The sequence below is a fragment of the Monomorium pharaonis genome, chromosome 3 (genome assembly GCF_013373865.1).
Source record: "Monomorium pharaonis isolate MP-MQ-018 chromosome 3, ASM1337386v2, whole genome shotgun sequence".
NCBI lineage: Eukaryota > Metazoa > Arthropoda > Insecta > Hymenoptera > Formicidae > Monomorium > Monomorium pharaonis.
The window spans coordinates 9011379-9038358 of NC_050469.1; the positions used below are offsets into that span (position 1 = coordinate 9011379).

At 40.0% G+C, this 26980-nt stretch overlaps 1 protein-coding gene across 2 annotated transcripts in view; it reads left to right on the plus strand.

The window, feature by feature from the left end:
- LOC105833526 (protein vestigial) overlaps positions 1-26980 on the plus strand; it is a 56241-nt gene that overhangs the window by 12902 nt on the left and 16359 nt on the right. For both annotated transcript variants that reach the window (XM_028191627.2, XM_012675320.3), the window contains exons 2-3: positions 19943-20153; positions 20235-20390. In XM_028191627.2, the coding sequence (XP_028047428.1) occupies positions 19943-20153; positions 20235-20390 (367 nt within the window). The remainder of the gene's footprint in view (positions 1-19942; positions 20154-20234; positions 20391-26980) is intronic.

Below are 26980 nucleotides of genomic sequence, written 5' to 3' on the forward strand. Positions count from 1 at the left end.
TTAATAAACGCCGTCGATTCGAGACTCGACTCCGGAGTATTCGAGCCGCCGACTTTGTCGCCGCCGTCGGAGTACGAGAACTCGAACTTCTGCAGTAGCTGGCGATAAGGCTCCATTACTGGAATACCGGCTGTTTAACCCCGTGGAACTCCCTTTCTCTCTCTTTCTCTCTCGCCCCTCCCGAGGATTTCTCCCTTTTACCTCTCTCTCGATGCCGCCTGCCTATGACGACGAGTTGCCTATTTTCGCTCGCCGACGCGAACTCTGTTCGCAGCACTTCCTCCCCCACCCCTGTCCTTCTCTTTTTAGGTGGGCAATTTTATTTAATAGGATGCTAATGGAATTGCATTAACTCGCCGCATTTGGGAAACTAATATACAGCGCGGCTCCTGGAAAAGACAAGAATTCATTGAAGAGTTCTCTTTTCAAGAGCTCTTGGAATCGATTCTTATTAAGCTAAAGGTTTAAAAATACTGTATAAGGCATTTTAATCAGATGTATCTGAACCTGACAGGCTCTTGGGGCTTTAATTTTTTTTCGCAGAAATTTTGCGTTTCTCGATGTTAAATATTATGGCTATTTTCAAGAAAAACAAGAATAACGATAGACTTCTATAGATTCAATTCTTTGTCCAAATATTTTATTATGCAGTATAAAAAAATGATTGGATTGCACATTCTCGATTTTTGCTATAATGCATCGGCAGACATTCTGCCGGTTCTTTCGACATGTGACACGTGTTGAACCAGATATTATTTGAACTGCATGGCAAGCAGAACTGGTCCGGTCGAAACCAGTTAACATCAAAGAGATACCGACGATTGTGTCGCTCGTCCGCAACTTGATCATTCGCTTAGATATTCGATATCGAACGATTTCTAATTAATCGCCCTTCGTCCTCTGCGCAGGACTCAAACTCACCAATCAAAATACGTTCGTTTATTCTCGTAGAACCGAGCTGCTCGGTACTTTTTAAGTGAATTCATGTAGGTTGCAAATTCGCCGAATTTATCATTGTACTATTTCCAAGTAGTGTGGAACACTCTATGTTTTTTGTTTGGAGAATTTTCGACGATGTGTAGTAGCAGCCGAGATATCTCGGCTGTTTAAGTAGATGAGCGTAAGATCAAAACGGCGCCTCATAAATTTACGGGCGATCCGTTTAAAGGATTTGCGAGAAATGAAGAGGGAGAGTTTAGGGATTCACCACCGGTCACGTTGCTGCATTCAGCTTGCACGTGCTCACTCGGTTTTGTGCGGGATGTCGACGTGCAGGCTGTCTAATAAGGTATGATTTGTCGCATCGCCGACCAGCTGCTGTCCTCGTGTGCCACAGACTTTTCGTCCGATGAAGTTCGTTTAGCCCGGCAAAAGTTTTTTTTGTCTGATCGTCATTTATTTCTCGTTCTCATCATACTAAAAATTATCGAAATTCAATTAAAGAAATTTTATAGCCTAAAAAGAACGTTGGAGAAATTTATAATCTAATGAAGATTTTTATGATTTAAGAGAGTACAATTTTTTATGACTCCTAAAAATTCAGGATGACCCTCGGAAATTTAGGAAAGAGATTCAAGGTGGGTTTAAAAACTTACTTAGCCTCCCTCGAATTTGCACGAGTCAGGATCGGTAAAAAAATTTAGCAGTGGGTTCGTCTAGGATTTCAGCATCTGTTTCCGTGATGAATCACTTGAGCGGGCCACTGACTTTGGAGCATGTAAATATAGAGGCGACGCGTTGTTCGACGTCTCGGTCTCGTCGTCTGAAGGAAGAATACCCAGACATTGTTTTAGCTACAAAAACGCCGCGTGCTTGCCGACACTTCGTTCGTTTTTCGCAACGTTCTCTCTAAAGCTCTGTCAGCTTAAACTAACAAACATTTTGTTTCAAGTATTAGAACTACAAGATTTGCACGGGACAATGGAACACCTGTAATCGTGACGATAGATTAAATGCGATATTTCAGAAAACCGTTAAAATAATAAGTCGTACTTTTATTGGCACTTTGTTAGTGTTTTATCAAAATTCAACAATTTCATATGTTTGACGTCGATTCGTCAAGACAATGCAGATGCTATTAACACGTTGCATAATAATTTTATCATTGTGGTATCGGACATTTACGAGTTGCCTGATTATTTCCCGCATAATTTATATTTTGAGAAGGGATCTCATATGCGATCTTTTGCGATATACAATTAAGACACGCGAGATTACGATAAAAATGATTCGAGAATTTAATTTACGATGTGGTCGAGGACAATGTGGCGGGTAAACATTCCGGTGCATTTTATGCGGCCACTAAAGCCTGGCGGCGCGCCAGCCGACCGAAGGTCTATTATAGTTTTGTTATGACAGCGGGCCGTTTCCGTAAATTAATGCCGAAACAAATGTATCTCGTTTTAAGGGGCTGCCGGTTGTATCCCTAATTGAATCGGTAAACACCATAAGTTAACCGGTAAGTAGTCATGTCGGCATAAATCACTTTTAGGAGATGGGCTGTCACCTCGTTTCCTTTAAACTCATAAATGGATAAGATCGATGAGGCAAAGCTGTATTCTAAATTGAAGATCATACGAGTTTGCAATTAATAGTTGTAACCATATCCTCAAGATTTCTCTCTCAAGTGAATGTCATAATTTAATGATGTAGTATTTACTGATAAAAAATTTTTTTTATCAATACTGGCATGCGAATTAATGTACAAGTAAGTACAACTTGTCAAAACAATTTTCCCAGCAATGTGTCTAGAAGAAAAAAACTTTTTTGTTATTTCTCATTTTGTGGACAGGAATTATAATTTAATTTATGAAATATTAATGAAATAATATTTCGTGATAACATCAGGTGACAAATTCGACAAATGTTTGGATTTTTTATAGATTGTAATATTATATTAACAGTTTAATATATAATATTTATCTTCCTTTTTTTATTACATAATAAATACATTTTTATTATCTATCTCTAAATATTTTATAATTATAAAAATATATGGATAGACATTAATTTACTTTTATCACATTAAATGTGAGAAGTGAAACAGATGACTTTTTTTACACATATTTGTTCACTTGTTAATGACTCTCGATTGAAGCGATTAGTACGATTGTCATAATTATCTCGCTCAAATATTTGTTTTCATTGCGTAATATTTGTATTTGATGTCGTCAATTTTTTTTTTCATTGCATTCACTCACTATTTGGCGTTAATTGCGCATAGCTGTCAATATTTTATATTCTCGAGTACGTAATACTTAATTTGGGCATCTCTTCTAATATCTCTTCAATAAATAAAACGTTTCAAGCGTCCGTTGTGAATAAACTTAATTTGTTCAAATATGCTCTAACTGCAACATTTTTCAATTCTAAATTGACAAGACTGATTGTTTTTCACAAAATATTGCTTCAAACATGTTTCCTATTTACGACATTTATACGGAGACACTCAACATGTCATTAAAAAACTTTGGTACATATTGCAGCAACTCTTACAGACTCTTACTCATTCTCATTGCAATTTCTCTTGTAGATTCTCGAAACTTTTTCCCGTCTAGAATTTTTCCTAATGTTTCTGTAAGTCTTTGGATGAGTTTTCAGTAAAGCTAGCTACCAGGCATTCTATGATCACAAGTTTCATAGGATCCTCTCGCGTATGCCCTTAATTGCACGCATCGCAGCGTGTGGCGTCTGTATTATCCTGAGAAACTAGAGAAGCGTTCGCGCCTCACAGAAGGAGGACCTCTATATTAACTCACTTTACTAACACTTACTAACACATACCGTGCTTTCCATCAAATTAAGTCCGAAACCTTGGTGCAAACTCACTCTCGATCCTTATATACAGAATATTAATTCAAAATTAATTTTTTCTTCTGCCGCACGTCTACTCAGTTTAAATCACGTCTTCTTATAATAATAAAATTTTCGAATTTAAAATTCATATACTGTATACTGTTCCTGATTCCTATTGATGTATTGAGTTTCTATATAAAACAGACATTTTCTTGTACATTCTTGTTTGTTGTCAGAATTTTATCGCAATTTATGTGTAACGATTACATCAAATACTTCACATCTATAGAAAGTTATATATCCAGAGTCGCCTAAACATGTCTACTGGTTCAACAACGCTTTTTGTCACGCCGAGATCTCCTTTTCCCTTCACCGACGGTCATTTCAACGCTTTCTTGAGGAACCGTTGCCTCTGTCATATATAATTTTTTTCCGCACGACGCCAAGTAGTTTGGATGGATACAAGACATTAACTCTAGCTACGGAGCACGTAATATGTTAATGTCACCGATGACAACTGGTCGTTTAATCACTTAACGCCTCCTTTGAATGCCAGAAATCGCGTGCCCGGAATGATTCATCGGCCGCGACGGCATCTCCTCTAATCTCGAAATTCCTTTCAAATAGTCGCAGCAGCTGCCTACTCCACCGAGGCATTTTCATTTTTTTACGTCCTCTTAATAAATCCGTTACGCGGACTCGACATTATAATGTACATCGCTTTTGACTCTCATCTACGTAGGAGGAATTTACCGCCGCTTTACAATATTAACTCTTACGGGAAACTTTGTAATTTGTCAGTACTTCCGCAAAAGATATAAACCTCCGCGAAATATATAAATTCTTTAGGAGCTGGATTCCATAGATTATCAGCATTTTAAATACCGAGATTCTCGGTTTCCTGACATCTGATTGAATCTTTTAGATTCTCGCCTTTATAAATTCCATTTTTGTGTGACTCCATTAGGAGTCTTCACTTGTCGAGTTCCATGGCTCGTGAACTTACTCACGTTCTCAAATGCAATTCCTTAAAATTTCAGGTATTGACAAAATTAAGTGATAAAGAGAAACAAAGAGAGAGGGAGAGAGAGAGAGAGAGTCTCGTTCCGAATGATAGTGCATGAATAATTATATACACTGGTTAATCGCAAGAAGCAAAATTTGAGTTTGCGAGATCACGCGTTTCGACGATCTCGTATTATTGCAAAGTACTCGTCACACGGCATACAAATGGGGTCATTAATGTCGGCTCTCAGCTGTATCTGCTTTACAAGAAGAGCCCGCTCGTTTTGCCATAAGTTATACTTCACCGGGCCGTGTACCGGGGAGGCGAGAAAAAGGAGGATAGTCGTGTATTCGTTTTCCGTTCTTTGAGCTGACGCTCGTACCCATCAGTCGCGTTTCCATTGCACGCAAAGCGAAGTGAATCCATCACAGCGGATGAGATCGGTAGGCAAGATGCACCCAGCTCGCAGCGTTGAGTGTGTGAAGAATGAGATAAACTCACATTTTTCGTGCGTAACAGATACACTTGCACTACCCGAGATATCATAAAATTTTATTAAATATATTTTTAGAGTTGGGTAAGTTAATACACACTTTATTAACTAAATTAGGTTAAAGTTAAAATTAGTTTAGTTACGTTGAATGTTATATAAATAAGAAACTTGAAAGTTAATTTTGAAAAGCATTATTTATTATATTAAATTAACAATTTATAATTTTTAAAAATTAGATTAATATTAATATTAAAATAAATTAAAACAATTATAGGTAATAATATAGATTAAATAAATGTATTATTTTATCTGTAAATTTCATGTATAATATAAGAGAAATATTATTACTATAGAAACATTTTGCAAATATTTACCTTTCTTTCAATGGATTGGATTTTGCCCTCTTTGCGATTTTAAAAGATTTCCTAAGTCTTCCTCAAATGAAATGCGCACTCGAACTATAGATGGACGGGGAATTACGCGATTTTACCTAGAATGGTGTGCTGCTGGCTTTCTCATGTCTCGCAGGTGGTCCGTTCGTATTCGTTAAATCTGGTCAGGGGTCCGATACAAAGATAAACAGAAGTTACACCTCGGCTAACACGCGCGGGAATTAACATAGCTGTGCGCGGTTCGACGTTTAAAGGCTGATCGCATTTCCATACCGGTGCTATTCGGTCCCGTTCGGCACATGAGGAATTCTTTCCCGATGTCCCGCGCCGGTCTATATTTGCCCTCAGACCGCGACCAGGACCCATTTATATCCCCTTATCCCTACATCTTCGCGCAGCGGGGCCCGAGGGTCCAAACTGCGCCCGCTCTCTCGCTCTTCCTCTCTTTTCCTCTCCGGCCTCTTCAACGTCCTCGTCCTCTTACCCCCCTTCCAGTTTGTCTTCCAGGAAGATGAAGTGTCGAGTCTCTTGCCATGGAACTTTGACCCTTTACTTCTCAAGTTAAGTAAGGGAAGCGAATGTATCGACCTCCGGTTGGATCTTTTAAAACACGGAGTTTTAGATAATAAACATTATTTGGCTTTTCCATCTTATCTAATAAATGATCTTCTCAAATTCTTTAATCTGCAAATGCTCGAATTCTCGAGTCCATCGCTTTAAATATTCTCGGTTGCGAAACGCTTCGCGTGCCAACTCGGTTGAAGTCATGGAACTTCGTTGGAGAATCTTCGTGCAATAACGCGGGAGTGCGAATCAACACGGACGCGGCGCTACGTGTATGTCAACCCCTTGACAAAATACTTGGCCGGCGTTCGGCTTTATTAGCGGCTTGCCGGACGTGATCGATGCAGATTCTGGCTGACGCGAATAGCTCGCGAAACCGCAACGCGCCTCGTAATTGGATGTATCCGAAAGCCGTCGACATTAAAATATACGTCGGGCGACCTACTACCGATCTCGCCTTCCCTTCCACCTACAGGATCAAAGGACGAGGGATGGACTTCGAGTTTTCGCGCGCATCTGTTTTTCATTCATTCGCGCGGGCGTGTTTTGATTTCCTCGCGTCTCTCGGTTCATGCGCGAACCAGCCGCGAACGGGGACGCGAATCTCGCCGGGAATGTTCCCTCATTAATAAAGAACAGAGGAGAGATGGAAAGAGAGCAGGAAAAGATCGTGGTCGTAAGTGCTCGCGCGCTCGCGCGAGTCCGCTCCGCTCCGCACGACGGCAAATGCGAGCGGAATGCGCACGGCGCGCATACTTTCATCAATTTCGCGTGTCTCGCGGCACCGCTCGCAGCTATTTCATTGACGACATGTCGGCGAGGAGCAGGGCGAGAAAAAGAGAAAGAGCGAGTATCGCGAGACAAAGAGCGGGACACGCTCTGGATCGTGTATTTTGGGAACGAAATCCCGTAAGAGAGAGAAAAAAAAGAAAGAGAGACAGAGAGAGATAAAGAATAGGAAGATTTTTGTATGAAAACAGCAGTATACAAGTGTGATCCCGGTGCGTATTACGAAAGTTTTATCACGAAGGAACACAGACGGGGTAGACGCTAACTGTTAAAGGGTAGATGGGGGAAGGACTCCAAGCATTCGCGCCGTGGCCTCTCGCCTCCTGACTTCCCCCGGGCCGGAGGAAAGTGCTCTTCATCGTCCGAATATCGAAGAGTTTGTCGCTCGGCTTGCTTCCACCCGAGCGGGAAAACATCAAAGCGTTTCACCCACCTTCGCAGAAACTCCCTCCCCCCAATCTTGCCCTTTCCCTCGACGGCGTAATAATCATTTATTATCCCGGCAAGTAATAACCACCGCGAGACTATGCTATGAAGTTGCGGAAATTAGGCTTTGTTTAAAAATTAGCCGCCCGTTCTACCTCGCCGGGCTCATAAACTTTCCTCCGTTCGCGCTTCATCAACCAGCGAATTTCCCCATTTTCGCCGTACGGCCGAAAAACTTTACCACAAAGCACCCCTTTCCTCTCCGCGCGCCTTCTTTATCCTCTTGCCGCCCGTAGAAGTGGCTTACTTCTTCGGCGAGAAGCGCAAGAAAATATACTGCCGCAGACTCCGTTAGTTTCAACGTTGATAATCCATCGAAATAAACAGAAATATAAAGATGATTCATATTGAAGAAGTATCTCGATCTCTTTATAGTTTTCTTCCGCTCTAGTGATAACTAAAATAACGAGGAAGAGAAAGAACTTTTCTCGCGTTAGGAAGCATTTCCGAGGAGAAAAAAATTCGAGCAAACACAAAAAGACGAGGTGCACATCTCTCGCGCTCTGCGAACGTATCTCGGCATATATCTCGTAACCGATGCAATTAGAGAGGCCATCAGCGATGGTTCAATTATCGTTAATGCGACCGTGCTCGTGTGACGCTCGATCGAGAGAAAGAAACTGCACGTGCAAGGAAAATCGCGAGCCCGATTAATCCGTAGTTGATTCGTTAAAACCCGGAAGCGCGACCCTGTTCGGCGAACTCTCCGTTAATTGTCTTAGTCTCCGATCGTGCCCTCCCGCCTCTTCCTCGCCGCCTCCCTCATCCACTAATTGAAATTCTTACCTAAGTACCTGCGCAAACACAGAATTCACTGTTAATTGATCGGAGATTAACTCATTGAGTTACTGCGCACGTTAGGATACGATGATCCGAGAGAATTCAAGGACTCAACGAGTCGTGGAGCTAGAGGTTCTAAAGAGCTAGGATTCCAAGAATCCTAGAAGCTCTGGGCTTCACGGAAAGCTGAAAAGTCATTAATGAATGTTGATAGTTATTAGTTAAATAAATTATCACCGGCAAATTATGCGTCAGACAAAAGTGAACGTCATTGAAATCGCCGATTGAAATTTCTCTTTGATGATCTAAGCAGCTCCTTACCAATGTTTCAAAATGGACAGTCGCGCGCGACAACAAAATATGAAATTGTTAAACTCACTCGAATGAGACTAAGAAAAACCGGACTTGAAATTCATAAACTTCTACTTGCATAAATAACGTTCCTAAATCATTTCTCAATTCTCTCGTATAAAATAATATCTCTCACAGACGTGAAAAAGAGGAGGAGAGAATTAATTTTAAAAAAATTCCTTTAATCCTCATAAATTTCTACCGACCGTATATCGTGTTTTTTTTCCCTTCCTGTCGAGACGTTTCGTTCTCTCCACCCACACACACGCCGACTGCCAGTCTAGACGAGTAATTGAAGAAACAAAAGGGGCCGTGCAATTATGCCCCGCAATTACCACGTCGCGTCTGCGCGCTCCAAGAAGCATGGCGGCCCCGCCGCGATGCCGCCGGACGTCTACGTGCGTTTTTGACGGAATCATTTGTGCACGGAATGTAAATCCGTCGCTGGGCGCAACAATATGGGATATACTTGTCGAATTGAAGCATACTCGGAAATAATATCCACGAAATAAATTACTTTCCGCAATTGGTTCGTTTAGGTACTTGAAAAATGGCGGGACTTTAGAGAATCAATTTAAAGATACAAGTGTTAATATATCTTATTTAACATTATTTTTAAATGTTGAATTTTTTCTGTAAAATTCAAAATGAAAATAATGATAAATATTAAAAAGTTTGTCATTTGGTTGTCAGATAAGTGCTCTTGTTATCATCATAAAATTTAAAGAATTTTTATTTAAGACCATAACATTCGTTATATTTGATTTTGTTTTTTTTAAATCTGCTAAACCGGTTGTTATCCAGTAAATTTATCTGGATGTATCACTAATCGTTAATCGATGTGCAATCGCGCGAAAGATAATTCGCGAATGGTTCTTTTATTTCATTTTCAATCCGGCGGGACATTTTCATTAGTCACGAGACGCGCCGGACAGAGAGACACTGGCACTGCCCGATGACTCAAGGATTGACTCGAGGACTGTCGATTCGTCACTGTCAGCTAGTGCAATGTCACGAGTGCCGAGATGAGACGAGCGATTATGAGAGTGAAAAATGATCCGCGAAAAGTCTCGGCATTTCGTCCACAATTCCTTTCGGTGGGTCGTGATCTTCTACATGTTACTATGGACAAGAAGCTAAAAAGTTTTTAGTTTTAAATACTTAAAGCAAATAATTTCTCAGAAACGAGTCAGATTACGAATATCCAAGAACGAACGTAGTTAAAATCCTCGCGTATATTTCTTATAATTTCAATAATCTATGATCTACGTCGAGAATTTACGGATTCAAAAATGTAAAGATAAATGTCGGATATATATTTCTTCTCTAATACCTTTCTTCGTGTCTGCGCCTCAACGGCTGCTGCTACGATCGCTCTTCTCCGTCCCGGATCGATATAGATGTTTCCGGGCCCGTGGATCGGATTTTTCAACGATCGCCGCTTCTGGCTGGAATGCACTTGCCGCTTCGGGCTCGAGACGGCCGCGAGAGTTCAAAGGTTAAGCAGAAAATGTCGTACGGAGGCATGCCGAGGAGGCGGCGGCGGTCGGCGAAGATAGTATGGGATGAGAGAGAAAGGAGCCAGAGGCATCGCGAGCCCGAGCTACCGGCGGAAGCTAAACGCATATTAAAGAGGCTCGTAAAATCATAAGCATTCCGCAAGACCCGCTAATACGTCGACGAGCCTCAATGTTGCCGACCGGTGGCGCGGTGGGTGTAACGAATGTACGTTAATGTTAATAAAAGCGATGAGAGGCGCGCCGCCAACTCGAACGCGCGATCGCGCGCTTTGCGAAAATGCTGAAGTTGACACGATTGATACCAAATCTCGTAAACGTTTTAATGTTTTATCAGAAGCTAATCCTCTGAAGGTTATTTCTTCTAAAATTCGGTTCTTGGACGTTCAAATTGGATTTTGCACTTGGATTTTGCTCTTCCATATCTCGTACGCACGATACGTGTTCCGCGAGTTTGATCTGTATACAGCCTTTTCCGGCTTTACTCGGAATCTAATTTCTTTTGGAAAGTCACAATTCGTCATCAATCTTCACGTAGTGAGAATACTCTCATCATTCGGAACGGTCGTAAATGCCTCGGCGATAGCTCCTCACCGCGATCTCGAGATCGAGTGTCCGACTCTGTCGCGGTGGCAGCGGCATTAGAATTGAATTGAATGAGGTTTTCCTCGAGAGCCAGTTTCCACGGAACGGGCTCGTGTCGCCATTGAGACGCCTTTTGTCTTTTTTCTTTTTCTTCAGAAGCATGGGCGCCGACTCTTAAACATTTCTGCGAGAATAATGAAATTCTTTTGATAAAGCGTTTAAAGTCGAAATGGACATGGTTTATAATTCTTATGGACGCTTGATGCTAGCAAATTTGGCAATAAATGAATTATTTCTTTAATCAAATTATATTTAGACCAAATAAAACATAAATAATGATTTTGTTATTTATATACATATTAGGAATATGGAGAAAATATTATAGTAAAAATTACTATAAATAGAAAGCAAACCATAGAAAGAATTATGAAAACTTTTATTATGCTTTTCAACAAATTATAAATTAGTATTTACACTTGTGGTATAATTTTCTGAAATTTCTTTATAGTTGGTAGCTAATATTGTACTATAGTAATTTTTATTTAATTAGATTTTTTATCATAAACAGTTGAAATACAATTTTTATTCTACAAAAATGAGTTGATTAAATATAAATGCTATTAAAACATGTTGATGTGTGTGATCATAAATTAAATAAAGAATTAAAAAGCATCAAACCTGTCGCTCAATGTTTGCTTAAACAGCGGCTTCGAGTCGGCACCAGTGGCCGGTTACCTTCGTTTTAGCTCACTGGTGATCAATCGACCGATCGTCCGATTGATCGGCGTATACGCCACGATCCTGGTGAGCGTGATTTGTGTTCGCGAAAATTAATCACCGCTCCTCGCGCTTCTCCTTTATGCAACGAAATCGGCGCCGACGCTATGAAAGAATCGCGGAAGCCACGCGACCTGCTGTTATTTATGATTGGCAAGTGGACGCCATTACTCGGCACAGGTTTCTCAAGCTTTCTAGTTGCTTCTATATTGTCGCACATTGGCGTACTATACGCAGAATGCAACGACAAACTTTTTGGCAAATTATATTCGATACTGTAAGATTCACTATAAAGTTTTAATATGGTTGCCGATAAGCTTGGGATAACTCTTTTGGCAACCTATGAAATATTAACGGTAGCGATAGGAATTTTTTAAATATACACAAAAGAGACATTTCATAAACTAGTTAAATTGTTAAGCAAATTGTAAAATTTACAATACTGTGTTAATACATATTTTGTATTTTATTACGATAAATATTAATAAATCAGAGGAAATCATTATAATTTTTTTTAAATATGTTGTTTCGCTACCATTTCGCAGGTACTTTTTAAGAGTAAAAGTCTCGGTATTTAATAAAAGCACGTTATTTTTCAATACGTTTGAAAATTTAGTTTTAAAATAAATAAGACATGAAATTACTAATTGGTCAAATTTAAATAATGAATCTAAATGACTCGAACACTTGAGCTGCTCCTTCGTCGCTGCAAGTCCTCGGTGCGAGGAATTTTGCGGAAAGTAACACGTTACGGCGGCCGACAGGGTAGTCGTCGGGATTGTCGGGATATGCGACAATTATCGGCGCGACTTTGCCATATCTCACGCGCGTCACGTGACGATCGAGTCGTAAGTCCATCCAGCCGTGCGAGCCATGCCGGGCTGACTCGGCGTCGTCAGCTGCCGCCGCTGGCGGCAAGGTGTGCCGCAATGCGTTGCATTCCTTGGCGCTGTTCTGTTTTTAGTCTAGGATCGCCATTCTTTGCGACACGCGCATTGCTGCGCCCCGTGCCCGCTATTCCGCGCGCACGCGCCCGCTTTCAGCGACACGCATTCCGCATTGAGACGTGAATCTAAAAGTACTAATGACAAACTTTGCCCCGTGATACACTCTTGGTGTCCACTTAGTTTACCCTCAGCACCGTGAAAGGGTGGGATCGATGAAAAAAATCAAAGTTCCGGACATCCCAAGGTGCGACCATCAGATTCACCCGAAGTGTTCTCGATCCCTGAGAAAAATTGTGGCCGCAACGGATTTTTATTTTGCGATGAGACTTGGAGGGAGGCACGTAGTTAGCTATTAGCGCAAAGAATTCTTCACTTCGAGGCAACAAGGAGACGTTAGATATATCGGGACGAAGTCGAGGGCGATCGTTCCCAATATCTTTGCATCGAGGGTAATGAGATGCGCGGAGAAGAATGATTGATCTGCAACGCGCGATGAAGAAGTTTCCGAGTTATGCGAGAAAAGTTAGGATCGGTCGATTGGTAGTAGCCTCGCGCCGTCGTCGAGCGTTCAATATTAATCGAGCTGCCGTAGCCGCGGCTCGCGTTCCTCGATCTCCGGCTCTCCGCCGCGGCTCACTCGCCGCTATAATGAATCAAAAAAACGCGAGTGCCGACACGATCGACGGGAATCATTCGTGAAACGGTTACGTCTTAGTATCCCGCAAGTTTATTATCCGCGCGTAATCTCTCGGAGCTTTTTCCGAAACTTGCCACGCCGTGGCTCACTGTACTTGCATCTCTTCCGAAAACAGTTGTCAAGCTGTCGTCAATTGTCGGTTCATCGAACAATAATATGAAGAAATAATTAAGCCTCTCGTAGGCACAAGGCCTAGACAAGTCAAGATTTATTGTCCCACGTTCTAATTGAATCAAAGTTAAGCGACCTAAAAATTTTTTTGGACGATAAAGATTAATGGATTTGTTCCCGTTCGTACGACTTCGCTTAAAAGCTCTCGTTTAGAAATTGCTTTCAGCTGCTGCTGTGATTCCGGGATAGATAAAAACGTGAGTAACACCGGAGTCGAAGGTCGGCCTCCGGTGAGAAAAAGGAAGACGCACACACCAGAAACGGTGAGAAGGTCCCGAGATGCGGCGGCGACGCGAAGCGCTTTTAGCGCTCTCTTATCAGGCCTGATCCGATACGGTGTCCAGTAACGACGGCTACCTACCGCAGCGTCCTTGGGTTATACTCTCGCCGACCAGGACCATTACCAGCTTATTACTATGTATGCTCGCTTATTGAAAGTTCGCGGTCGAGCACGTTGTCCAATAAAAACGCGATATTTACGTTCAGCTGCGACCCGCCGTTGCCGTGAAACTCAGCTGCACTCCTCAACGTCGTTCCCGCCGATGGAAACTTTCTAACGCTCTTAGAGGCCGATATTCACAATCAAATCTTATTTCAAGATCGTCTTAAGTAAATGTTTTAAGATGCTAATACGGTTCTATGATTTGTTGATAATATTTTAAGACAGTACTTAAGATGATCTTAAATATAAGATTCGATTATGAATATCGGTCTTAAATCGTTCAGCTGGTTGGAACTGAAAATTCGAGGGTTTGCTTCTAGGATTCTAAATATCTTCATGAAAACATCTTAAATTTTTTCGATATTTACGACTAAAATTTAAAATGGTAAAGATGATAATAGTCTTTTATATTACAAAACTCTGTTAAATTTTAGATTACCCTATGCGATACGTTATAAATTATCCAAGATAATGTAGAATTTTAATTTCTTGCGTTTTATCGATCTTTTGATCGGGATAAAGGCGGAACGGTAATCCAAAAGGACTGGAAAGAGGATTATTCCAGGCGAAGGGGTGAAGGGCGTGACGAGGGGTGCGGAGTAGGGAGCCGGTAACAAGCTGCCATTCGGCCGTGGCGTATCTTGCAATTTGTTTGCCGGACACGGCCATTCATCGACGCGATTCTCCTATCTTCGCGAAGATGAGAGGAGTCCGACTGCGGGGATCGCGTCTATCGATAAGCCACGCCGCCGAGCGAACGGGCTGCCTTCGCTTTTAAGCTTAGTTCATTAGCGGCCTCGCCAGGTGGACGTTGTTGCGATTTTGCCGACAAATTACAACGAGATCGTACCAGACGTCATTATACGTCAAATCTACGGTGCAGCCTGAAAAGATGTATCTTTTAAAGATCTAATTAAAATTTACAGAAATTAATAGCGAGAAATCTTGTTTTAATTAATTTTTTTATCTCTAATTTCATACTGAAAAAAAGTCTTATTTTATTAATTGCATGGAAATCTGACAGATTCAATCAGTATGTCTGTCAAAAACGGATGAAGCCGAAATCTTGTAGAAATTGTAATTATAAAGTCTATTAAATATTCTAAAATCTCGAGTCCCATTGTAATAATCAGAAATTCTACTTAACTTCATCAAAACGCACTCAATCATATGCCTTGTTGATATAATCATTGAATCGCAAAAAATTTTGCGACAAGTAACAGTCTCAGATTCACGTGAAAAGTATCGTACAAGAATTCCGATGAATTTCACGGTGATACAATCGTAAAATCGATAAATAGAGCCGGATTCCAACCTAACGTCTCATTTCAATCATACTTACGCCTCGTGCTAATTAAATGAACGATTTACACTCGCACGGACAATCATTATCAGCTTAATGTTGCGTGTGAAAATGGTGGACCTCCGTTCAGCCATCGCTCGTCTCAATTAGCACTTTACGCGAATGCGAAAAATGCCGGCCGATCATTCACGGCGATAGCGCCGAAACGCCTCCTCGCTGTGATACTTTGGGCAACCTTCTTTTCGGCATCACCGAGGTGTCCTCCGTGTCTCCACGGTTGCAAATGCATCCCGCGATAAACGCCATGTCTCTAGATGCCTGGGATTCCTGATTTGATCGATCGTCACTGCGGTGGATCCTACGAACGTATTGACGCTGTGCGAAAGTAACGACAAGGCTTATTATGTTATCGCTTCGATTATCAGCCATTCTTCTCTTTGACTTTCCTAATTGTTAATTGTTTTCAACGTACAATATCCTGTACAATATATTAATTCCTCCGATATGAAATCCCTTATAGGCGAGAAGGTTATGGATTAGATGTGGAGGAATTATGAAATTTACGATAACTCGTAAAATGATTTTGAGAATATTTGTTGGTAGCGTCCCATATGCCTTCTACAGAGGCTCCATAACCTGTAATCTTTTTTCCCTTTTCATGAAATTGTTAATGATATATATATTCGTACATTTAAAGAATTTATGCTTATGATATGATTGGTAAAACTCTATGGATAACAAACTTGTACCGACAAAAAGTATGTCACATAAATGTTTACTGAATTATTTAAATAAAACAAAATGGTGGTTTATAACTCCATTGCCTCCTCTGGATATTTTCCGATTTTTACATCTTTGGCTTCGATTTCCTAGAGCCCACGGAAATCCCTCTGCGTCTTTTCTTCTTTTTCTCCTCCCTCCATTTTCCCGTTCATCAGCTGGCTATTCCCGCCTCGCAATTCCAGCTAATCGTCCGCTTTAGCGTGTACTACCCGCTTTATCTCCCGCTGGACTCTGCTTCATAATAACAGCTAAGTGCTACCAGACGTCCACAAATGAGTAAACGATGCGCCACCCGCTGATAAGGGTATTCCGCCGCAGGAAAGAATCGCGCGCCGGTATCCGCTTAATGCGCTCCGCCGCAAACGCGCGAAGATACACCGTGAATAATATCGCCGGCTCGCGATATAAATGCGAACGCGTACGGACGGTCGAGGTTTGACTAAAGGGTTACCCCGCTCGTTACCCGCTTCGGCGTGCTGCTGGGTGCTCGTACTCTCATACAAGGCGATAAACAGTGTCAGCTTGCGCCAATGTGACGTCGGGCTTACGAGCTGAACGCGAAAGATCCGTGGGAATCAAATTTGAAGACTAACGAGTCGATAATTAAGAGAATTAAGATATGAAGAAGTCCAAGGTTTAAGGACTTTGTAAAACTAGAGATATCGTAACAAGAGACACAAAAAGTTTTACCTCATTTTAAGCTGGGATATATCTATTTTTGTCTTTTCTTCTTTTCTTTTTTTCTTTTACTTTGATTGATATTTTCATTCACAATGAAAGAAAATAGTGTATATCATGTAGTATGATTATTAGTAAATTTTCTTTATTTAGAAAAACTTGGGAATTCTCCCCTCACACTATCGCGTTATGAAACTCACAATCAGTTCAATGAACCTGAAGTATAGAGACTCTCGAAACCAATAAGCCTAGAATCAGAAGTTACGATCTCTGGTAGCTCCATACGATATATCGTAGTCCTTGTAGAGATCTATAAGACAAAAGGGAAAGAAATAAAGATGCGGCCTCGGGTCTTTCGTGAAATGACTCGACACCGGCAGGAAGGGTGAGACAAGCGGGTGTACGGGCGGAAGGGGGCAAGAAGAAGAAGAAGCGAGCGGTGGCCGTGGAGAGGAACGGGCGGACTCGCGCTTTGGAATGCTTTGAAAGGCCGCGAGCAGCTCTCTTGGCTAGAGCTGCTCGCTGGCTACGGAGAGCGAAGGGAGAAAAAGCAAAAGAGGAAGAGAGGCTGTCGGGGACGGTCTTGCTTCAATTAATTACCACATTGTCGTGCGGCCAACCGGCGCTGGATGTTCCACCGTGGTAATCTATGGAAGACCCGCTGCTCCTTGATTTAATCTCCTGCGCGCGCTCGACCCCGCGAGCGGCGAATTTCGCGCGGCGCAATCGAATGGGCGTTAAATAAAAAATAGTCAGAGTCTCCGATAAATTATCGGAAGATAATAATCTTCCGATTTCTCTACGCGTTTTTACTTTGCGCCTTGATATTCTTATATTTCTGCAACTTTTTCTCTGTCGCTTTTTGCATATTTACATATTTTCAGTGCGTCAATTTGGTAATTAATAGATACTTCAATTCATCCATTCTATATTGTCCAATCCGAATGGAACGACGCGTTGCGTGTACTATTTTAATAATTGCACAAGCGCATATTTCTCAGACTGGTACTTCTGATGTAATCGCGCAAAGCAAAGCGGCACACGAGACGCTACAAGACGGCATGTATGTACACGTAGGCGTGTTGCGCCGAGCTTAAAGCTCCTCCAGCTTTCATCGCGAACCGCCTACCAATCAGCACTCGCAAAGGCCACGATGACAAGCGGATATACCTTCATTCGACGACGCCTACCGCCGGGTCCATCGCTCGTCATCACTTTATGCGTCATGGCCGGTGATGTACTGCATCATGAAACGGCCTGGGCCCCGAGTTTATTGGCGTAGATAACGATAGCATCTCTCGCGCGGGTGTAGTAGTTTGTCTTTTTCCTCCTCTCTTCATCGTCTTCTCCCCCGCCCTGGCACCCGCGCGACCGACCGGCGCGCATACATCACCGTCAGCTTATTTCCGTGCACCGCTGATGCATGCACGTAATTGGTTAGGCGGGGTAGCGAACGAAACGCTCGGCTCGTCGGTTCTCCACCGACCGGCAGGCAGAGAAAGCACAATTCGCAGTGATTTGTTGGACATCGACACGCATTTTTGCTCCCGCGGAATCGAGGAACTAACTAAGAAACATATCTTAATAAAATCGCTGTTGGGCAACTTTGAATAACATAAATTTATGTTTTGCTTAGTTATCCAATGATTAAAATTAAGTGATGGAGATTTTGATAAATCTGTATAATCTGTTTCTATTTATTCTTTTAGAATGTCTACGCGACTTTAATTATCGAAACATGTGAAATTTTTTTTAAGAAAAATTGTCCGAGAAATCGGACAATTTTTTAACCATTATCTGCAAAATGTCACGAATGATGCTCGTTTCGGGAGAATGCGTGACGACCAAAAGGATTGAATAATGGGCCACTACAGTGTCGAATTCTGGCGCGCGGACAACGTCGAAGTCAATGGGCCGTTCGCTGCCGTTCCCGTCGTCGACATTCTCTTTATAGCGCGCGAGAAAACACATGGCCCCGATGTCACGCGGAAAATCCCGGCTATCGCCGTTAAAACGCGCCGGTATTTACGCGCTCGTATTTCTCTTGTCGTCCCATCATCACGATCACTGCGCCACGCGAGCAATGCGATCGTCGGCCACGCTTCTCCGTGGCTCGCGCGATTTGCCGCTCGAGAATTTCGTCGATCGACGACAACGGGGTGGTATAACGTTCTAGTTCTAGAAGGTATACGACATGATGGAGAGAAGTCATACGGCGAAAATCTAGAACAATGATCGTACGAATAAACATTAGACACACAGATTATTTCGCTATCGTACATTAAAAAAGTGTACAATCAAAAATTTAGTGATTGTTTGGTTACTATTAATATAATTATTAAATATTTAATTATTATTAATCAAACATTTAATTGAAATTATTTCATCAAAGATTGATTATTATTATTAAAAATTTTTTTGGTGTATCAGTACTTGTTGAAATTTGATCGATATTTTCACAGACGTAAAGTTGCCAAATCCCAGAAGCGTATTAATATTTACAACTAATATTTACAACAAGAAAAATCCAAAATTAATGTTGGATTAAATAAGAAGAAAAGTTTAAATACACTACAGGAGTCTTCAATTTCTTGGAATCCAGAGTCTGGAATTTGTTGGAATTTGTTTTCACTTTTGCTCTCTTTAACCGTCGTTTGTACGGTTGATTCATCATAACGATTAGCATACCGATCATGAAAACTGTACATCAATTAAACCGGTTAACCAGTGATGGTTGGCCAAGTGCTAAATGGATAACCGGTTAACCGGCATCATTAACCTGTTAACCGATAAACAGTATGATCGCGTGTAACATTCGCATACAAACAATTACGATTCTTCTTAAATGAAAATTCTCGTGTGGGAATTCATCTACCCTAACGAATCACTTTTATTTCGCTCATCTTGATTATGTCGTCAATCGCTGCACTTTATCAGAGAGACAGCTGCTACTGCTATTTCTTAATAAATGTTGTCTATTTCTTAATAATTTTTTAAATAATTGTTAATAGAAATACAACGACAAAATTTTACAACAATGTATGTTGGTGAAAAATTGAAACTTAAAAAGCGTAAGCTTATAAAGATTAAAAATGGAAAATATTACGTGGCATCGTACAACATATTTACTAGTACTTGTAATTAAGGTAAAAGTCAGCGCGATTTAAGAATTCGCTTTCACTGTGAAAATGGTTAAGTTATTTGTGTTAAATCGTCGATTAAACTCGACAGAAATCTTTATTAGTGTAATAATTTAAGATATAACGTGTAAACGAAATATTTTCTTATTGTAAAAATCATAGTTTATGACTATTGAAATCTCTGCAAAATAAAGTTCTAAGAATCGACGATGTTGTGCACGCGAAACTAATTACTTCCCATTGCAGCTGAATGTTCACCAAAGGTCCCTGGAAGCAGCGGGCATCGAGCTTTGTGGCGCCGGCGGAAGCGTCCCTCAAGGTCAGCCGAGCAGTGCGGGTTCCGTAGGGTCTGCGCCGAGTCCTGCGTCCCCAAGGCCAACACCGCAACCGCGACCACCCCTCGCAACCACCACCTCGCAACCCTCGCGAACATTGGACGACGACAGATCGACAGACGGTGAGGCGATTAATTGTCTCGGTTTACAGCAACGTGTGTTTTGTCACGTGAACACCTGCGTATTAATACACCGGCTCGCAGGCGTGGGCGCCGGTACGACTGAGGACTCCGACGACGGCGAGAGCAGGGCGCAGTACGTTAACGCGAATTGCGTTGTGTTCACGCATTACCGAGGCGACGCGGCGTCAGAGGTGGAGGAACACTTTCAGAGGGCCCTCGCACACGACAAATTGAAGGGTGAGTCTTGTCAAATAAATTTCTCTCTGTACTTATTTAATGTAGCTGAAGCTAGCAGCCAAAAGCAGCAGCCAAACGTCATATAGGCGTTTCCAGGGAGCACCATTCAATCAAACGATAAAAATTCCCTGGTTATGAGATTTTTAACAAACTTTGAAAAATTTACATAGAGTTTAGTCATTATAATAGATAATCGATCATTTGCGACAAGACTTGTAATTTACCAATTACTATAAATTTATTAAATTAATTTTTATCGTTTTTTGCGCCTCACGCCTAAACGCAACGTACGATTTCCTCCTAATTTGGCTGGAAATATCTTTTCGTAACGTGCAATCGACTGATTGATCATTCGCGAGAGGACGTGCATTTTTGTAATTGTTATAAATAATTAAAAAATTGATTTTTATCGTTATGTGCGCCTCACGCCTAAACGCAATATACGATTTTCTTCAAATTTGGCTGGAAATATCTTTCCGTAACGTACAATCGACTGATCAATCATTCGCGAAAGGACGTGCATTTTCCTAATAGTTATAAATAATTAAATAATTAATTTATATCGTTTTTTGCCCCTCACGCCTAAACGCAATGTACGATTTTCTTCAAATTTGGCTGGAAATATCTTTCCGTAACGTGCAATCGACTGATTGATCATTCGCGAGAGGACGTGCATTTTCCTAATTGTTATAAATAATTAAAAAATTGATTTTTATCGTTATGTGCGCCTCACGCCTAAACGCAATGTACGATTTCCTCCTAATTTGGCTGGAAATATCTTTTCGTAACGTGCAATCGACTGATTGATCATTCGCGAGAGGACGTGCATTTTTGTAATTGTTATAAATAATTAAAAAATTGATTTTTATCGTTATGTGCGCCTCACGCCTAAACGCAATATACGATTTTCTTCAAATTTGGCTGGAAATATCTTTCCGTAACGTACAATCGACTGATCAATCATTCGCGAAAGGACGTGCATTTTCCTAATAGTTATAAATAATTAAATAATTAATTTATATCGTTTTTTGCCCCTCACGCCTAAACGCAATGTACGATTTTCTTCAAATTTGGCTGGAAATATCTTTCCGTAACGTGCAATCGACTGATTGATCATTCGCGAGAGGACGTGCATTTTCCTAATTGTTATAAATAATTAAAAAATTGATTTTTATCGTTATGTGCGCCTCACGCCTAAACGCAATGTACGATTTCCTCCTAATTTGGCTGGAAATATCTTTTCGTAACGTGCAATCGATTGATTGATCATTCGCGAGAGGACGTGCATTTTTGTAATTGTTATAAATAATTAAAAAATTGATTTTTATCGTTATGTGCGCCTCACGCCTAAACGCAATGTACGATTTTTTCCTAATTTGGCTGGAAATATCTTTTCGTAACGTGCAATCGACTGATTGATCATTCGCGAGAGGACGTGCATTTTTGTAATTGTTATAAATAATTAAAAAATTGATTTTTTTCGTTATGTGCGCCTCACGTCTAAACGCAATGTACGATTTTCTTCAAATTTGGCTGGAAATATCTTTGCGTAACGTGCAATCAACTGATTGATTATTCGCGAGAGTTCGTGCATTTTCGTAATTGTTATAAATAATTAAAAAATTGATTTTTATCGTTATGTGCGCCTCACGCCTAAACGCAATGTACGATTTTTTCCTAATTTGGCTGGAAATATCTTTTCGTAACGTGCAATCGACTGATTGATCATTCGCGAGAGGACGTGCATTTTTGTAATTGTTATAAATAATTAAAAAATTGATTTTTTTCGTTATGTGCGCCTCACGTCTAAACGCAATGTACGATTTTCTTCAAATTTGGCTGGAAATATCTTTGCGTAACGTGCAATCAACTGATTGATTATTCGCGAGAGTTCGTGCATTTTCGTAATTGTTATAAATAATTAAAAAATTGATTTTTATCGTTATGTGCGCCTCACGCCTAAACGCAATGTACGATTTTTTCCTAATTTGGCTGGAAATATCTTTTCGTAACGTGCAATCGACTGATTGATCATTCGCGAGAGGACGTGCATTTTTGTAATTGTTATAAATAATTAAAAAATTGATTTTTTTCGTTATGTGCGCCTCACGTCTAAACGCAATGTACGATTTTCTTCAAATTTGGCTGGAAATATCTTTCCGTAACGTGCAATCGACTGATTGATCATTCGCGAGAGGTCGTGCATTTTTGTAATTGTTATAAATAATTAAAAAATTGATTTTTATTGTTATGTGCGCCTCACGCCTAAACGCAATGTACGATTTCCTCCTAATTTGGTTGGAAATATCTTTCCGTAACGTGCAATCGACTGATTGATCATTCGCGAGAGGACGTGCATTTTTGTAATTGTTATAAATAATTAAAAAATTGATTTTTATCGTTATGTGCGCCTCACGCCTAAACGCAATGTACGATGTTTTCCTAATTTGGCTGGAAATATCTTTTCGTAACGTGCAATCGACTGATTGATCATTCGCGAGAGGACGTGCATTTTTGTAATTGTTATAAATAATTAAAAAATTGATTTTTTTCGTTATGTGCGCCTCACGTCTAAACGCAATGTACGATTTTCTTCAAATTTGGCTGGAAATATCTTTCCGTAACGTGCAATCGACTGATTGATCATTCGCGAGAGGTCGTGCATTTTCGTAATTGTTATAAATAATTAAAAAATTGATTTTTATTGTTATGTGCGCCTCACGCCTAAACGCAATGTACGATTTCCTCCTAATTTGGTTGGAAATATCTTTCCGTAACGTGCAATCGACTGATTGATCATTCGCGAGAGGACGTGCATTTTTGTAATTGTTATAAATAATTAAAAAATTGATTTTTTTCGTTATGTGCGCCTCACGTCTAAACGCAATGTACGATTTTCTTCAAATTTGGCTGGAAATATCTTTCCGTAACGTACAATCGACTGATTGATCATTCGCGAGAGGTCGTGCATTTTCGTAATTGTTATAAATAATTAAAAAATTGATTTTTATTGTTATGTGCGCCTCAAGCCTAAACGCAATGTACGATTTCCTCCTAATTTGGTTGGAAATATCTTTCCGTAACGTGCAATCGACTGATTGATCATTCGCGAGAGGACGTGCATTTTTGTAATTGTTATAAATAATTAAAAAATTGATTTTTATCGTTATGTGCGCCTCACGCCTAAACGCAATATACGATTTTCTTCAAATTTGGCTGGAAATATCTTTGCGTAACGTGCAATCGACTGATTGATTATTCGCGAGAGTTCGTGCATTTTCGTAATTGTTATAAATAATTAAAAAATGGATTTTTATCGTTATGTGCGCCTCACGCCTAAACGCAATGTACGATTTTCTCCTAATTTGGCTGGAAATATCTTTTCGTAACGTGCAATCGACTGATCGATCATTCGCGAGAGGACGTGCATTTTCCTAATTGTTATAAATAATTAAAAAATTGATTTTTATCGTTATGTGCGCCTCACGCCTAAACGCAATGTACGATTTCCTCCTAATTTGGCTGGAAATATCTTTTTGTAACGTGCAATCGATTGATTGATCATTCGCGAGAGGTCGTGCATTTTCGTAATTGTTATAAATAATTAAAAAATTGATTTTTATTGTTATGTGCGCCTCACGCCTAAACGCAATGTACGATTTCCTCCTAATTTGGTTGGAAATATCTTTCCGTAACGTGCAATCGACTGATTGATCATTCGCGAGAGGACGTGCATTTTTGTAATTGTTATAAATAATTAAAAAATTGATTTTTTTCGTTATGTGCGCCTCACGTCTAAACGCAATGTACGATTTTCTTCAAATTTGGCTGGAAATATCTTTGCGTAACGTGCAATCAACTGATTGATTATTCGCGAGAGTTCGTGCATTTTCGTAATTGTTATAAATAATTAAAAAATTGATTTTTATCGTTATGTGCGCCTCACGCCTAAACGCAATGTACGATTTTTTCCTAATTTGGCTGGAAATATCTTTTCGTAACGTGCAATCGACTGATTGATCATTCGCGAGAGGACGTGCATTTTTGTAATTGTTATAAATAATTAAAAAATTGATTTTTTTCGTTATGTGCGCCTCACGTCTAAACGCAATGTACGATTTTCTTCAAATTTGGCTGGAAATATCTTTCCGTAACGTGCAATCGACTGATTGATCATTCGCGAGAGGTCGTGCATTTTTGTAATTGTTATAAATAATTAAAAAATTGATTTTTATTGTTATGTGCGCCTCACGCCTAAACGCAATGTACGATTTCCTCCTAATTTGGTTGGAAATATCTTTCCGTAACGTGCAATCGACTGATTGATCATTCGCGAGAGGACGTGCATTTTTGTAATTGTTATAAATAATTAAAAAATTGATTTTTATCGTTATGTGCGCCTCACGCCTAAACGCAATGTACGATGTTTTCCTAATTTGGCTGGAAATATCTTTTCGTAACGTGCAATCGACTGATTGATCATTCGCGAGAGGACGTGCATTTTTGTAATTGTTATAAATAATTAAAAAATTGATTTTTTTCGTTATGTGCGCCTCACGTCTAAACGCAATGTACGATTTTCTTCAAATTTGGCTGGAAATATCTTTCCGTAACGTGCAATCGACTGATTGATCATTCGCGAGAGGTCGTGCATTTTCGTAATTGTTATAAATAATTAAAAAATTGATTTTTATTGTTATGTGCGCCTCACGCCTAAACGCAATGTACGATTTCCTCCTAATTTGGTTGGAAATATCTTTCCGTAACGTGCAATCGACTGATTGATCATTCGCGAGAGGACGTGCATTTTTGTAATTGTTATAAATAATTAAAAAATTGATTTTTTTCGTTATGTGCGCCTCACGTCTAAACGCAATGTACGATTTTCTTCAAATTTGGCTGGAAATATCTTTCCGTAACGTACAATCGACTGATTGATCATTCGCGAGAGGTCGTGCATTTTCGTAATTGTTATAAATAATTAAAAAATTGATTTTTATTGTTATGTGCGCCTCAAGCCTAAACGCAATGTACGATTTCCTCCTAATTTGGTTGGAAATATCTTTCCGTAACGTGCAATCGACTGATTGATCATTCGCGAGAGGACGTGCATTTTTGTAATTGTTATAAATAATTAAAAAATTGATTTTTATCGTTATGTGCGCCTCACGCCTAAACGCAATATACGATTTTCTTCAAATTTGGCTGGAAATATCTTTGCGTAACGTGCAATCGACTGATTGATTATTCGCGAGAGTTCGTGCATTTTCGTAATTGTTATAAATAATTAAAAAATGGATTTTTATCGTTATGTGCGCCTCACGCCTAAACGCAATGTACGATTTTCTCCTAATTTGGCTGGAAATATCTTTTCGTAACGTGCAATCGACTGATCGATCATTCGCGAGAGGACGTGCATTTTCCTAATTGTTATAAATAATTAAAAAATTGATTTTTATCGTTATGTGCGCCTCACGCCTAAACGCAATGTACGATTTCCTCCTAATTTGGCTGGAAATATCTTTTTGTAACGTGCAATCGATTGATTGATCATTCGCGAGAGGTCGTGCATTTTCGTAATTGTTATAAATAATTAAAAAATTGATTTTTATTGTTATGTGCGCCTCACGCCTAAACGCAATGTACGATTTCCTCCTAATTTGGTTGGAAATATCTTTCCGTAACGTGCAATCGACTGATTGATCATTCGCGAGAGGACGTGCATTTTTGTAATTGTTATAAATAATTAAAAAATTGATTTTTTTCGTTATGTGCGCCTCACGTCTAAACGCAATGTACGATTTTCTTCAAATTTGGCTGGAAATATCTTTGCGTAACGTGCAATCAACTGATTGATTATTCGCGAGAGTTCGTGCATTTTCGTAATTGTTATAAATAATTAAAAAATTGATTTTTATCGTTATGTGCGCCTCACGCCTAAACGCAATGTACGATTTTTTCCTAATTTGGCTGGAAATATCTTTTCGTAACGTGCAATCGACTGATTGATCATTCGCGAGAGGACGTGCATTTTTGTAATTGTTATAAATAATTAAAAAATTGATTTTTTTCGTTATGTGCGCCTCACGTCTAAACGCAATGTACGATTTTCTTCAAATTTGGCTGGAAATATCTTTCCGTAACGTGCAATCGACTGATTGATCATTCGCGAGAGGTCGTGCATTTTTGTAATTGTTATAAATAATTAAAAAATTGATTTTTATTGTTATGTGCGCCTCACGCCTAAACGCAATGTACGATTTCCTCCTAATTTGGTTGGAAATATCTTTCCGTAACGTGCAATCGACTGATTGATCATTCGCGAGAGGACGTGCATTTTTGTAATTGTTATAAATAATTAAAAAATTGATTTTTATCGTTATGTGCGCCTCACGCCTAAACGCAATGTACGATGTTTTCCTAATTTGGCTGGAAATATCTTTTCGTAACGTGCAATCGACTGATTGATCATTCGCGAGAGGACGTGCATTTTTGTAATTGTTATAAATAATTAAAAAATTGATTTTTTTCGTTATGTGCGCCTCACGTCTAAACGCAATGTACGATTTTCTTCAAATTTGGCTGGAAAT